Below are 16,699 nucleotides of genomic sequence, written 5' to 3' on the forward strand. Positions count from 1 at the left end.
GATTGTCATTATTAATCCGAATAGTCATGGTTTTCTAACAAAAGTCAACTGCAGTATGGGATATTGAATGGATTTTGTGGTGACCTTACTGCAATCTGTTTGTTTTTTTAGCTTTTTATTTACATGGTTTTATTCTTATTTACAAATCAACGTGCCTTGTCTAGTTGTACAGACAGCGCCACTCTTTTAGCTGTACACACCATACGACCATACGGCTTCTCATGTTGTGACGGTGCAGCTTCCTCTCCGTTTCCCCTGTGGATTATTCAGAGTTAAACGCATTCCTCCCGGATCTGCATCTCCCTGCCTCTCCTCCTCTCTGTTTGCAAGCGCCTCCGCAGTCACACAGCGGGAAAAGAGAGACTGAGACGGAGTTTTTTCCCTCAAGCCATTAGAACTGTCAATGCTGACCTCACCAGGGGTCCTAACTGAGCCATACACTAGGCTCCACTACCTACTGTACTGTATGTAGCATACTGTACCGCATACTGTATCACTGTTCAGGGTTGTTCGTGATGCCGTATTGCTGCGCCGTACTGTTGTATACTGTGCTGTATTATCCCAAACACTACCTCACTCTATTCACATTCACCTGCCACTTTAATTCACATGCCACTTTAATTGCACATATCTGTATATACATAGGCATATTCCCTCTATCTATTCCATTTTATTTCATTTTATTTTTATTGTATTTTATTCTATATATTTTTATCTTATTCTATAAGTATTCAACTTACTGTATTACGTTTTAGGAGTCAGTTAGTCGGTCTATTAGAAAGGATTTTTTTTACTTTTATTTTTTTTCCTGGGACATATTGTGTGCTATCACCGGGTGCGTTGCATTACATTTCACTGCATATATGTATGAAAGTATGTATATGTATGTGACATATAAAATATCTTGAACCTTGAATCTTGAATCTTCCCCAACGGCGGAACGGCGGGACCCGCGACCCCGAACCTGTCAATCAGCGCCGTCCCCGCGACCCGATTGGCTGCGCGGCCACGACGGGCGTGGCCTCGTACCCCACACGGCGTCCGTGCGGCGCGCGTCCTGTCAGTACGCGAACCGCTCTGGTGGCGCCGCACGGGTGACGCTGCGTGTGCCAACTGGACACTTTTGGCGACGACACTGCACAAAATAAACTTGTTGTTTTTTTTAGAGACAGGTCGCCGACTCTGAGCGACATTTCAGCACGAGTTTCATCAGATTTGATGGGAGCATGACGCCAGGTGCCAGCGGACCCTGCGCCCTGCGCGCCGTGCTGCTTGTCGCGGCGGCGTCGCTGTCCGCGGTACGCGGCAAACCGGCACTGTTCCGCGGCCACATCGCGGAGAACTCCCCGGCCGGGACGCCGGTGGATGGGGTGGCGCTGCCCGTTGGAGGTGGCTGTCACGGCGTGGACTTGGACGCGGGACTGACGGGGAACTATGCGGAGGACTTCAAACTCTCCTACCACCGGGGAGGACGGCGACACCTGCTTTTGAGGTCCACCAAAACTTTGGACCGGGAGTTCATCGCGATGTACGAGCTGCGGGCGGCGCTGCCGCCGGGCTGCCTGCGCGGAGGAGCCGCGGAGATCCAGGTGGAGGTGGCGGACAGGAACGACAACGTCCCGGAACTGGTCGGGGCGAACAAGACCGTGGAAGTGGACGAGTTGACCCTGATCGGCTCGGAGCTGGCCCGGTTCAGCGCCAAGGACGGGGACGCAGAGAAGAACGGGCAGATCACCTACTTCGCGTCGCCCGTGTCCCGCTTCGTCCAAGTGGTTCCCCAGACCGGACAGGTCAAGCTGAGCCGGTCCCTCCTGGGCGTCCCCGGTGTCACGGTCCATATCTGGGCTAGGGATAACGGGGACGTGGCGCTGGTCGGTCGGCCGGTGGCCCTCCACCTGGAGGTGCGGCCGGTCGCCTGGTCCAGATCCGGGTCCAGGTTTCGGCGGCCCCGGGCCCTCTCCGAGGAGCTGTCCTACAGCGTGACGATCCCCGACCGGGTGAAAGTCGGGGACTTGGTGTTCACGGTCCCAGACCAGAAGTTCGAGAAGAGGTGGTTCGAGGTGCTGGCGTCGGAGGCCGACGCTCCCGTCCAGGTGGAGCGGGACTCGGGGCGTCTCTACCTGGCGCGCACCCTGAAGTCCCCCGCGGAGGTGGTGGTCAAGATCCAGAACGCCAGGGGTAAGTCAGGTCTGGGATGGTGATGCGGGACTTGACGTCTTGTGTTTTATAGTCAAAGGTGTTTATACTGTTTGGATGTGAGTCCACGTCCGGTCCAGAGGAGCGATTTTCTTTAAATACATTTTCTCATGAATAAATAAACCTTTAATTTCAAAGGGTTTAGCGTTTTAAACGACAGCCTCAAAAAGAAAGTAGCCTATCAAGTATGCAATAGTTCCTATTCTCTTTTAAAAAAAATATACAAAAGATGTCCCCGAATCACAAATTATGGTATTTTGCCGAATTTGCAGCAGCGGTTTGATATTTGGTGAAATGAGTTCCAGTCGTTCAAAGAATTAAAGTCTTTAAATGTGCAGTATATCTCTCTACTCTGTACCTACATCCTTTATGTCCCAAAACCTGTTTGCGCTGGCGCTCTCCGCATCCCAGCTACACATTCCTATTTCCCCACATTGTCAACATAAACCACCGTGATTTTATTCTGGAGCGCTCTTGTAAAAACCCGCCACATGCGTCTTTATTTGCTTGGTTCTCCATCCTCCTCCCCCTCCCCCTCCTCCCCCTCCTCCTCCTCCTCCTCCTCCTCATCATCTGGGGAGAAGGTGTTGTTTGTTACCAGCAGGCTGTTAATTGGGTAAACACAATTACTCAGAAAAGGGTGTGATGTGACACGTGTGTATCAGAGTTGACCCACAAGCCGGAATAAATAACACGATGGAGTTGCTGCAACAAGTTTGTGTAAAATCGGGACAGAGCTGTGATACCATAAGTTGAAGGCTGATAGAGTTCTTTAAAGTGGTAATCCATACGATTATTTTGTCCCAAAAAGTCCCTCGTTTTTTCGTACTTTTTGAAGAAACAGCCGTTCAACGTATTTGCATTATGCATGTGCTCCTCTGCATGCTGTTTGTATAGTTGGTGGCGGGGTCCGCCTTTTCCCCCCCGACAAGAATTCCCCGATCAGGCGCACGCAAGAAGCGAAAGGCAGCTGCGGTGAATCTGCTCAAGCCACACGGATGAACATTCACGAGAAAAGTAGAGCAACGTCGGATGAAAAAAAATAATAAAAAATCCCCAGCTCCTCAAGTGGCCAAGATAAACAAAACCAAATGAGTGGATCAGAGGGAGGCAAACTTTAGTAAACTGTTGAAGCAAATTTTGGTTTTTAATGGAATTCTGTATGATCAAAACACACGCGTTCTTATGGGTTTTACACGTTAACGCACACTTTGTGAGTACTGTACCTCAATACCTCACGACGAGGGAAATTCTGCGTATGAAATCTCAAGTACGCCGTAAAACGTGGAGTGGAGTATCTGTCGTGTGGCTTTGCTCCGGTGAGGCTGCACTGGAAACGGAGCATGCCAATTCGACTCCACCGAGGGAATATTTATTTCATAATCCGAAATTCATTGAATTGTTTCGAGGCGCATATCAACTCTCGCGCTCGACTGCTATTTTAGTTCTCTGTTTTGTAACCCGAGTGACAGAATGGGATTTCAGTTCTCATCATTGTCACCATCATAAAAATGAGACACATCACTGCCATGTAAGGGAGTCCATTGAATTGTGGTTTGCACTAAGAAACTGTTGTTTTAGGTCTGACCGCTCCAGCCGTGAGTGATTTGGGCGCACCGGCCAGTGGAAACATATCAAGAAAACGTCAAGACTAAAGCTAATCAAGCTGACATAACGAAATGCCTCGCAAAGTAAATGTTTGGGTTAGAGCCTAAATCACCGGCTCCCCCTCCCCGCTGGACCAGACAGGTTCTGGCCCGGTGTTCTGGTTGGATCGGGGCAATCAGCCTGTCCAACCCCCGCCTTTTTTTTTTTTTTTTTTTTTCCCTGTGTTTATTTGCCGTAATTAAGCGGCTGTTTATTCACCTGGTGCCGCACCGGCCCAGGACACGTGTGGCGGCCGAAGCCTAAACAAGCAGCGCTCCGGCGGTGCTTCCAGGGTTTGTTTGTCCAAGGGGACTTCGCTGTTCTGCCGGGCTCTGGCTTGCGTATCTGCGCGCGCGCGGCGGGAGATGAAGTCTCGGGGCTAATTGGATCGACACGCCTGTGACAGTGGTGTAAACTGCCGGCTGATTGGCTCGGTGTGTCTTTTCTGTCTCTCATTACTCAGGCTGCTAGTCCGTCTGCCCTCGGAGCCATGGAATAAACTGAAAAAAAGGTTGCAGTCGCGTTCAATGAAAGTCAAGCACACATCTCTCTCTCTCTCTCTCTCTCTTTCTCTCTCACACTCTGGATCTCTTTCTCTGTTAGCTGAGTCCCTTATCTTAATCCGTATCAGGGTTAACATGAGTAAATTGTAAAATAATACAGGTTTAAAGGAATAGTCAATCTCTGGAGCGGTCATTGGAATTACCACTTTTTTATTGGTGCACCCACGGGAGAGACGCCAATCAATGTGTGTGTGTGTGTGTGTGTGTGTGTGTGCCTGTGTGTATGTGTGTCTGGACGAGGCAAATGGATGACTCTGAGAACAATGATGTCAGTGACTGAGCTCTAGTGTCTCTTACGGACTAATGAGCACACCCGTCTCCCTCCCTCCCTCCCTCCCTCCCTCCCTCCCTCCCTCACCCTCTCTCGCTCTCCCTCACTTTGCCTGCCGTTCCCTGGCCACCCCGTGCTTCAGGACGGGGTCGTCTGTCTGAAGACGTTACCTCTTGTCTATTCGCTGCTGCGTACGCGCACTCTGCGTGGCTTTCAGTCATTGGTCGTTTGTAAAGATTTCCCCATGAAAAGACGTCATTGTGTAATGTGTGTGATCAAATGTTAGTATTCTGAACGCAGAGCAACTCTGTCTGAGCGGACGCGGAATCGCGGCAAACTGATTATCCCAAAAAGTAGGGGGCAGTGTATGGAAGAAGTCGCTTCTGCAGCGCACGGTTTCATAGCAGATTTTTCTGGTTACTTTTATTTTTATTTATTTGGGTTTTTTGACATAGACATACACTCGCACACAAAGCAACATTCTACCAGGCCAGGGTCCGCGGGCCGGCAGGGGTGCGAGTGATTCAGGTTCGACATGCTTGGCGGACTCGCAACCCCACGACCCGCAATTTTAACTGCAGTTGCCAACAGCACACACCGAGCCCTGGGGTTTCCAGGGTGGTGGGGCGCTGGCGCTGGCGGTTCTGGCGGGGTGTTGGTCTGTCGGTCTGACCTGGCTCCTGGCCTGCGGTCCATGCCTGGTGTCCGGGGCCCCGGTTCTGCGCCTGCGGCTGCATCTTGTGCCTGCACGTGGGGGTGGGTTGTATGTGTGTGCCTCGAGGGTGCAGGGTCTCCTTGCACTCCCGGCTTCAATGGGGTGCCGGGGGGTCTTCTGTGGCTGCGGGGCAGGGTGCTCTGAGTTTTCCTGCAGTCGAGGAGTGTCTATACGGCCGTGGGACTCAGGGGGGGCTTTGGGGCCTTTTCCTACGATATAATACCGACGTTATACATCAGAACCAAATGGGACAAGCCCCCAGTACTTACCAGTGGACACGTCACACTCACGCACATCACACACACACACCCACACACACACACACACCCACACACACAGACACACACACACACACACACACACACACACACATGCAGACTCATCACGAACACACACACACACGCGCGCGCACACACACACACACACACACACACACACACACACACACACACACACACACACACACACACACACACACACACACACACACACACAGAACCAGCACCTGCTTTGAACACCCCCCCCGAACACCCTCCTGGTTACATCCTTCACCTTTTCTCCCTCGTTTGTTGTCATAGCCATCACAGGAAGAGGTCATGTGCGGAATTTCTGTTCTAGTTTTGCTGGACTTAATTAACTCAGCTTTGTCGATGCATGTTGTCGTCTGAAGTTTCTATGTTTATGCTTTTCCAAGTACATGTTGATATGTCTCACCCATGGTGATTCTTGGAGTAGTGATTAGTTGTTTATTGACCAAAACATGGTAAGATGGAAGCTCCCAAAGAGGGGGGTTGGTGGTGGTGGTGTAACAAAAAACTCTGCTCTTGTCATCCCGCAGGTCGTCCACAGGACAGAGTTATTGCAGCAGTTCTTGATGATTAAAGAATGAATAAAGAGTTGCATTGCAGGTTGAGAAGTTGAACTCCACTTGCAGACTAACTCTGTCCTAGATGCAATTACACAAATACTCTGTGTTGTATGTCCAGCATGCTGACAGCACAGGTTTAAAAATAAAATAAAGAAAAGAACGTAATTGTTTTCGAAAGGCTTTGCCCATGATCTTCGACATGAAAAAGAGCTGCGGTGTTCCCTCGGCTCCGGATAAAAAAAAGAGGAGATGGTCCCAACGACCACAAAGTCAACTGAGGCGAGTCGAGGGGGAGGTGACCATGCGTCAGAAAGATGAAGAAATACACTTCAATTACTTCATTATAATATGTAATATAATAATAATAAATGATTTGTCATCTGGCTGTCGTGATGATCAGCGAGGAGTCATACGAATGTCTGTACTTTTCGGACTTCTGCCACTAGCAGCGCCACAAAGCTCTCGCGGCGTGCCATCATTTTGGTCCGTGCGGCCCGGACGAATCAAGCATAAATCAGCCTACTGTGGATGTATGGGATGGCCGATGCTTTAGCGTGCATTATCTCCCTCATTTCTCACTCTGTATTTGAATGTGTGTGTGTGTGTGTGTGTGTGTGGGTGTGTGTGTGTGTGTGTGTGTGTGTGTGTGTGTGTGTGTGTGTGTGTGTGTGTGTGTATGTTTGGTTTTAGTCTTTGCTTTGGGGCACCATCCTCTCTACAAATCCCAGTCAGAGCTCTATGTGTGTGTGTGTGTGTGTGTGTGTGTGTGTGTGTGTGTGTCTGCGCGCGTGTGTGCGCGTGCGTGTGTGTGTGCTTTAAGCTGGTTAAACGATACTAATGGATTGTGTCTATGTGGATTTCAAATCTGTGGGTGCTCTTCTTTTTTTATCCCTCGTCGCCTCGGAGGGATCCAGAGCTGCGCGCACATAAAGTTTTCGGACAAAAAAAAAAACCTCCACGGGGGGAAAAAAAAAAAATCGCCTTCGTCTCATCTCTCAAAATCCACCGGGCGCAATCGCTACCCGGTTTAAAGAGAGAGAGTGAGAAGAGATAAAGATTGCGGAGAGTTTTAAAGTGAATGTGTGAACAAGTTGAGGGAGAAAGAGGGAGAGAGAGAGGGGGAGTTGGAGAGAAGACAGTTTATCACACAGGCCCATAGAAAGCAACCAGAAAAATAACCAGAGAGGGAGAGACACAGGAGGACCCGGAATGAAAAAAAAATGAAGAGAGATAATTGGTCATCGTTATTTTCACTGCGAATAACATTTATTGTGAGGGGACCAAAACAGTGGAAATTAAAAAAAGGAAAATCAGCAGCAGTGTATTTTATATAGATGGTCCCTTGCAGAAGTCATTCTGATGATTGTAGCTTATCATCTATGATCTCACCGTTCAAAATACAGCTTCATTTTTATTGCATTTCGAGTTTCATTTGTCAGTTATTGATCCCAGAAGAACAGATGTTTGACTGTAACTTTCATCCAAAATGATCCGTTATGATGACGGTTGTAATAATCTGCTAATAATAATTCCCAAAAAGAACCATCTCATTCCTGTTCCGGCGTAGAATGGAATGGAATACTGGAATCTGATCTCCAGCATCGCAAGCAACCGGTTGTGATGAGGTCAAAGGTCAGAGATATCGAGTCCACACCCGAGGTATTTACAGCAGAAACCAATCGGTTCCGCTTTTAGGGATGCAGATAACTATGTTTGTTTTTTTTTGTTGTTTTTTTTTTTTTTTGCGAAAGTGTCAAAACGAAAACTTTTCTCCAAACATAAATGGGGGGATTACCTGTTTTTAAGCACCATAGACACTCTTATTATCGGTAATGAGACGTTTTTTTTTTTTTTTTTTTTTTTTTTGATAGGCAAACAACAACTTTCTTCTTTTTAGCTACAATTAACAGCATCTACTTGCACACTGGTGGCGGTTTTTGCTCATTAAGTACCCCAGCTGGCTCACAGTAATGAATTCTTACAATTAAACTAAAACAATATCCATCGTTTTCCATATAACTGTCACACATACACGATCAGAAATGCACACTTACACACACCCATGAATACCGACGTATGCACAAACACACATGTATTCTTCCTGTCTGTGTCTCACCCTCTATTTGTCCCTCCATCTCTCTTTCTCTCCCTCCCACACCTTCCCTTTCTGTTCTCCCCCCCAGCACTCTCTCTGTTTCTCTCTCTCTCTCTCGCTCTCTCTCTGTCTCTCTCTCTCTCGCTCTCTCTCTCTCTCTCTCTCTTTTCTCTTGCATTTTCCCTCACTTGTTTATTCTTCTATTGTCTTTATTTCTGGCTTCACCCCGGGGCATAAACCAACCTGTCACTGCACAATGTGTTTTGTGCACGTGGGTGTGTATGTGTGCGTGTGCGTGCGCATGTCTGTGTGTGTGTGTGCGCGATAGAGACAGTTTGTGTGTCTATGTGTGTGTGTGTGTGTGTGTGTGTGTGTGTGTGTGTATGTGTGTGTCAGATTCTCTCAGTTTTATTTCTGACATGATTCCTGTCTCCCATCTGTTGTGTTGCCGAGAACCCCAGGGTGCTGTGTGTGTCTATTTGTAAGAGTGTGTGTTGTCTGTAAGAGTGTGTGATGGCTTGTATTTGCACATGTTCCACATTCATTACGTTGTCCGTATTACTGCTAATACATACACTAGCTGATAACTTCTTAGTGTGTGTGTTGTGTGCACATGCACGTGCGCGGTTCTGCGCATGTCGGGTGTGTTAAATGTGTACAGCTACAGGTCTTAAATGTGATGTGATGAATCACTCTAATCAGCTCCAAGAAAGTTTAGAACAAACACACACACACACACAAGCACGCACGCATGCACGCACGCACGCACACACACACATACACACAGAGCTGTAGGCCTGGGGCTACTAAGGTGGTGGGCAGGCTGGTTTTGTGTTGAAGAAATCTCTTTACATCCACATGTGCGATCTCTCTCTCTCTCTCTCTAAGAGTTCGCGTGCACCACAATATCTATTAAAAATGAATAATGAATGTCATTTGAATATATCTACATGATATGTTATTCCATCTTCACCGCCCCCAGACCTCCCACACACACAAGCACATTTCAGCTAAAACGATGTCGATTATAGATCCTTGTATTTTTTTATTTGTATTACAATAATGATTTTTCTTTCGTATTTATGGCAATAAATTACAATTACTATTTCAGAATGTATCTATCTGTTCTATCATGTTCCTTTTTTAAAACAAATCATTAGGAAATGGACTTTATGGCCCCCCCCACGCAACAATAGTCAACAGTTTTATAACAGAAAGTCACGACCTCAAGTGTGTGTCTCACAGCTTTTGGGCTGTAAATCAAATACAACAGGCTCAGAGGAGGATCCCAGTAAGAAAACTTGCAAAATGCAAAAACTGCCAAAATGCAAGCCTGAAAACCTCCAGATTTGTTTATTTAAATGCAGCAGCTACGTCCTGTGTTGTGATGTATGGCGATGTTTGATTACTTTGCCACACACACACACACACACACACACACACACACACACACACACACACACACACACACACACACACACACACACACACACACACACACACACACACACACACACACACACACACAAGCATCACTCTCTCTTTTTACCACACTCTCTCTCTACTGTTGTCCTCTACCCCCAGGGTCTACCGCCTCCTCCTAATAGCTTATTGATATTAGCAGCCAATCAGCACGAGCCCCAGGCAGACCATCCGCCAATCAGCAAATAGGACAAGGTCATATAGGACCATCGCTTGATCCCAGCCATCCGGACAGAGCCGACTCTCTCTCTCTCACTCTCACACACGCGCACACACGCACACACACACACACACACACACACACACACACACACACACACACACACACACACACACACACACACACACACACTCAAAGCTTACCTAACCCTTGCTGTGGGTGGTGTCATGCTCTGCAGAACCTCAGAACCAAAGGGTTATACAAGTGACATCCATGTTATAAATGTTAAATGCAATTTTTTACCTGAAATCAGTTTCAATTTGCCATAAAACACACAAGTACTCAAAATCAAAAGTCCAAAGTCTCTGTCTCCTCGATAAACTGTTTTCACGTGTGAAGTGCGTGTGTGTGAGTGAGACAGAGTGTGTGTGTTTCTGTGTTTGTGAATGCGTGCTTGCACATATCTGTATGTGTCAGCCATTTGTGTGTATGAGTGTGTGTGGACAGTGCGATATTTGTGCTTGTGTGTGTGTGTGTGTGTGTGTGTGTGTGTGTGTATGTGCTGTGAATTGTTCAGTCCACAGGTCGATACAGTGTATGGCCTCATTCCTTCACCCCAGGGGGAGCGAGGATGTTTCCAGCGACGGCCAGCTCGCATCCGGTTAAAGATGTGTGTGTGTGTGTGTGTGTGTGTGTGTGTGTGTGTGCGTGTGTGTGTGTGTGTGCGCGTTTAAATCATAGTATATGGAACACTGGTTTTGTAATCATAATATCTTTGGCATCAGCTGACTACATGACAACTGGGATTGAAATGATCAGAATCCAGTTGTTTATTTATCAGACTTAGGAATCAGAGTATTAGTGCGTCCGTTAACCAGGCTGCTTTGCAAACACTGTATGAGCTGAAGCACTGTGATACGCTGGGGCTGGTGGATCAGTATTCTCACAATTCAGTGAAAAGGGAAAATGGCAATACGTTTGGAACTTGGCCTACACCGTTTATAAATTGCTGGGAAACTTTGATAGCTCAACACACACATACACACAAGGGCAGGGCGATATTGACAAAATCAAATAACATTATTTTTGACGAATACCTCAGTATTGATCATTTCACAATTCTTTTGGAAATGACTCTTGGTGGTTTCATAAGATATTTACACGCAAGATATATTCGAGACATAATCATTAGTGATGTGGATATTATGGCCAAGCAAGTTTAGAAAACTGCATTACATTGCAAAGCAAACAAATCAAATGCATTCAAAATGTAGAATAATAAAATAATTAAAATAATTAAATAAATTAAAAACGGCAAGAATAAGCTATGAAAAGTAGATATACAAAATTGCATTTGAAGAAAATAATCAAACAAGTAAAATACATTTAATAAAAAAGTTCAATATTATATAACAATATCATTATTGTATTGATTTATCGTCCAGCCTTTTTATCTCGTCTCAACTCTTCCACCCTTTCTATATTTCACTTTTCCGTCATTTCTCCTCCACACATTCGGCTCCTTCAAAGAGCCCCCTCTCTGCGACCTTTGCCCTCTCAGACTCTGACCCTGGTTACACGGCCCTTAGCAGCCCTCTCGGATTTCTGATGCAGGCGGTGTTGATGGCGGGGGTGATTCGGGAAAGGAGGGCGCGTTGAGAGAGGGATCAAGGAAAAGGGAGATGAATATATGATAATAAAGATTGAAGGAGACACATTTCAGGAAAGAGAGAAAGAGGCGGGGGAGGGGGGCAAACAAGAAACAGGCGTAGAGACAAAAACATAATTACAATGCAGTTTAAGACACCTATACATAGAAAAGGCGACTTGCATTCAAATAAAATATCCCGAAAAAGATGGTACAAAAGCTTGATATTTAATTTACCAATTTGACCAGTAGGATAAAAAAAAAAAAAAAGATACGAAATAAGATAAGATTTTAAAAAAAAGTATACATGTATATAATATGTATATAAAATATGTATATATATTATATTATATTATATTATATTATATTATATTTTATGATTTTTTTTTATGAATTAACGTCGAAAAAAATGTTCATAATCCGTTGGCGCCCCACACAACTGGGGTCTATGGGGGTCATGCCACAAATGTACTCAAAGTCTTTCTGATGCACGCTAAGGTTTTAGCAGGACACACACTCCCGTCAGCGAGCGGAGTTCAAGGTGTCACCTCCTTGTCTGCGAGGTCGTGCACAATGAGCAAGCTCGCTTCAAAATAAGGAGAAGTAGCACAGCCTCCCACCCAGCCGGCGCGGTATTAGGGGCCGACGGTGGGATGGCGTGTGGGAACGGAAACCACCAAGGAGCTTGTGTCGCAGCGTTAAAAGGCGTTAAATACGGACGCCAAGGAACAGATTCGGATTTGTGTTTTCTGACAACGGAGATTGCATTGAAATGACAAGTGTACACGACGCCAGGTATACCGATGGCGAGAGCGATGGAGAGAGAAAAGTGTGTGTGCATGCGTGTGTGTGTGTGTGTGTGTGTGTATGTGTGTAAGGTGTGAGACGTTGGCTCGCGCAGTGCTCACACGGTGGTTTGGAACCCCTCAAGTATTCTTCATCCGCCAGCAGTGGCTTCCACACTCGCCAGTCGTCTTCAAAACCCATTTGAAGTCTTCCCCTTAATCAGCTCCAACTCCACTGTAGATCTCCACCAAAGCACTGTTTTGTCTTTTCAAATTAGTCTTTTCAACAAGCTCCCTGCTCCCCCCAGACCCCCCCGCGCCCCCAGCCTCCCCGCACCTCCTCTCTACACCGAAAGAGATGGAGGGAGGAAGAGGAGGAGAGGAGGAGGTGGGTGCCGGGGGACAGTGTGTCTCCAGTCTGAGTCGTTTCATGTCGCTCTGCTCCACTAATAAACTCAACAGAGGAGATGTGGCTGTGTTTGATGTCACTCTCATGTCCCACTTCATCGCTGCACGCACGCACACACACACACACACACACATACACGTACACACACACACACACACACACACACATACACACACACACACACACACATATAGACACAACCTTAACAAATCAGTCGCTCAGCCACAATTTAGGGAACTCACATAGGATGGAAATTCTTTCTTTCTTTCTTTCTTTCTTTCTTTCTTTCTTTCTTTCTTTCTTTCTTTTTCTTTTCACCTCACTGCATGTGCACTCTGTAAAGCACTCTAACCACACACACTCACACAACCATATATTATATCCGTACGTGTATGTGTATGTGTGTGTGTGTGTGTGCGTGTGTGTCTGTGTGCCTGTGTGCCCTCTGTGTGCTCTAACCAATTATTTCCCATCTCACTTAACTGGTGTGAAATATGGAGGGCGGGGGTAAGGTAGTGGATGGATGGATGGATGGATAAATAAATAAATAAGTGAAAGAAGTCCAAGTGTATTATGCTGATATAGTCAGTCTGTTCCAGTTGCCGTGCGGAAAATTTAAAGTTTCAATATTTATTCAGTCAATAATTATTTCGTCAGTAGCTCGTAGAAGCATAAATTGCAGTGTTTTTTTGTCAAACACTGAAGCCTATTCATCACCTCCACTTGATCATAATCGAATCAAATAAACAAACGCACACACACCTAGACACACACACACACACACACACACACACACACACACACACACACACACACATACATACAAACACATTAACAAACAGACACACACACACACACATATATACACACACAGACTTATACAAACTCACACACACAAACACACACACACGGAGCACCATTATACAATGGACCAACATCACCATAAGAATGTATCCCTCTCTCTCTTTCTCCAGCCCTCCCTTTTCCTCTGAGTATGTAGTGTAGTGAGAGGCAAACAGAAGAGGCAAGGAGGAAGTGAAGAGAGGGGAGAGGAGGTGTGTGTTTTGTCAACGGTGGCTTTTTGTTCAGCACATTGTTGTAACAAGACCGACCGTTTGAAGTACTACTCGCAGTCGTGCTCGTGTGTGTGTGTGTGTGTGTGTGTGTCTGTGTGTGTGTGTGTGTGTGTGTGTGTGCATGCGCACACGTGTGTGTGTGTTTGTGTGTGTGTGTGTGTGTGTTTGTGTGTTTGTGTGTGTGTGTGTGTGTGTGTGTGTGTGTAGGTATACTGATGTGTGAGTATAAAGATTGAGAGAAACAGAGAGAATGTGTGTGTGTGTTTTTGTGTGTGTGTGTATATGTGTGTGTGTGTGTGTGTGTGTGTGCCCAAGTGTGTTGTGTGTGTGTGTGTGTGTGTGTGTGTGTGTGTGTGTGTGTGTGTGTGTGTGTGTGTTTGCCCACGTGTGTGTGTGTGTGTGTGTGTGTGTGTGTGTGTGTGTGTGTGTGTGTGTGTGTGTGTGTGTGTGTGTGTGTCCATGTGTGTAGGGGGGTTGGCTTTGATGTCTAGCTGTGGCCTTCTGCCTTTCTGGAGGGAATAGGGAGAGAGGGGGAGAGAGCGCGGCGTGGCTGGATGTGATGCATCTCCTCATGTGTGTGCGTGTTAAAAAAAAAATACTAATGAATTAGTTTTGTTTAGCTTTGGCTCGCATGCATTTTTAAAAGCTTGAGTCTCAGGGCCTCCGGTCTGGGAGATGTGAGGCTTACTCAGCCCTTTAAATGAGTTGAACACAGGGCTGGGGGATAAATAGGAGTGCTGCTACCGTAGGACATAGTATGAAATATCCGACGGTTGTCATGGTGATTCATTCCTCCGCACCGTGCAGCCCTAGCTGGACACGGGCAGCGCCGCAGAAACGCCGCGTTTCTCCGGCGGATGACCTTCCTCCGTCCCGGCAGCGTGGAGAATCGCATTAAAGCCCCGCGACCACGACCCGCTCTGTCAATCTCGGCGCTGACACCCGCTGTCTCTGCCGCTCTCACCCTCCTCCCCCATTAATTCCCTCCACCCCCCCACCCCCCTGCTCCGCCTCCCACTTTGTCTTTCTTCCCGTCTTTCTTGGTCGGCGATTGGACGCGCCCCCTCCCCAAAGCCAAAGAGAGGGGACAGAGGGGAAGGATGGGGTGAGGGCCTCGCCAAGGTCGCTGTTCCGTTTAACAGCATCTCCTCCGATAATCCGCTCCGAGTCGGTCTCTTTCGCCGGGATGAGGGATTGGGAATCTGCTGGGAATCGGGGGTACCTCAACGCCCCCAAAATGGCCTCCGCTTCCGGCGAACATCCCGGGCCTCGTGGGATATGAATCTGACGGCCTCAAAGCAATCGTCAATCAACTTCTCATCCGTATCGGTTTAATTATACGATTTTGTTACGTACTTCCACGTTCGGAAAGACTCCAACTTGAATTTGATATATGAAAAAAAAAAAAAATATATATATATATATAAATGCATATATATAAATATATATATAAATATCCTGTACAGTGTCATGTATAACTTACTAATCTAGACGGATGGGTATTTTAAAGTGTTTATCTACATTTATAGGGAAAGCTTTACTTTTACTTACTAGAAGCAGAAGAAGAAGAAGAAGAAGAAGAACTTTACTGTACTCGCACTTCTCATTAAAGATCAGACCAGCATATCAACTAATGGGTAAATAACATACATCAAGTATTTATGTGTTTATGTGTTGATTTGGTGAAATCTGAGCTGGCTAATTGATTGACCGACATTATCTATTCATAAACTGAATCAAAGATTAATGGTATTTAATTGCCTTTCCAACAGAATAGAGGAGTTGGTGTTGATTGGAGGGTTGGATATGGGGGGGTGTCTAGTTGTGTTGTCTATGCTTGTCTGTGTGTGTGTGTGTGTGTGTGTGTGTGTGTGTGTGTGTGTGTCTATGTGGGTGTTTGTGTGTGTGTGTGTGTGTGTGTTTGTGTGTATCTCTATGGGTGTTTGTGTGTGTGTGTGTGTTTATGTGTCTCTCTGTGGGTGTTTGTGTGTGTGTGTGTTTATGTGTCTTTCTGTGGGTGTTTGTTTGTGTGTGTGTGGGTGTTTGTTTGTGTGTGTGCGTGTGTGTGCGTGTGTTTGTGTGTCTCTCTGTGGGTGTTTGTTTGTGTGTCTATGTGGGTGTTTGTGTGTGTGTGTGTGTGTGTGTGTGTGTGTGTGTGCGTGTATGTGTATTTGTGTGGTTGTTTGTGTGTGTGTGTGTGTGTGTGTGTGTGTGTGTGTGTGTGTCTATGTGGGTGTTTGTGTGCTTCCGCCCATGCTTCCTTGCTGTCTTGTGAGCTTGTTACTTATTTTGTTATTGCTTTGTTATTATGCCCGGGTGTGTGTGTGTATGTGTGCGTGCGTGCGTGCGTCTGTGTGTGTGTGTGCGTCAGTGGTTGCCTCAATAGAAACCGTACCGCTTTGTGGCCGTGTATTTGTGGCTTTTGTGACCATGTATGTGCTTGCGCGTGACCAATGTGTCCGTATACTGTATATGTGCGTGTATATATAGGTCTTTGTTGTGTCTCCCGGGGCGTGTTGTTTTCCTACCTGAGCACAAGGTAACACGCAAGCAAGCGCCGCCAGGCTCCAGGCGTGTATTTTTAACCTCTCCGTCTCTCACTTGTAATCCCATTTGCATACACATGCACACCGGCTTGCCATCACACCCCGAAACATCCGCATACAAACATATCTGCCGCGCATATCTGGAATATACACGCGCACGTTTCTCAGCGCGGTGTTGACACACACACGCAGGGGATGGAAATAGCTTGAGCTTAATAAGTTCGGTGAAGACAGAGAA

General features: G+C 46.5%; 1 protein-coding gene across 1 annotated transcript in view; it reads left to right on the forward strand.

Annotated features, from left to right (window-relative positions):
* Positions 1-1,226: 1,226 nt before the first annotated feature.
* The window catches only part of LOC307233460 (neural-cadherin), a gene marked incomplete at both ends in the record, with an annotated part of 102,392 nt that continues 86,919 nt past the window's right edge, over positions 1,227-16,699 (forward strand). Inside the window, one exon of the mRNA XM_080004796.1 lies at positions 1,227-2,178. Within this exon, the coding sequence (XP_079860922.1) occupies positions 1,227-2,178 (952 nt within the window). The remainder of the gene's footprint in view (positions 2,179-16,699) is intronic.

This window comes from Zeus faber (assembly GCF_960531495.2).
Source record: "Zeus faber genome assembly, chromosome: 8".
Taxonomy (NCBI): Eukaryota; Metazoa; Chordata; class Actinopteri; order Zeiformes; family Zeidae; genus Zeus; species Zeus faber.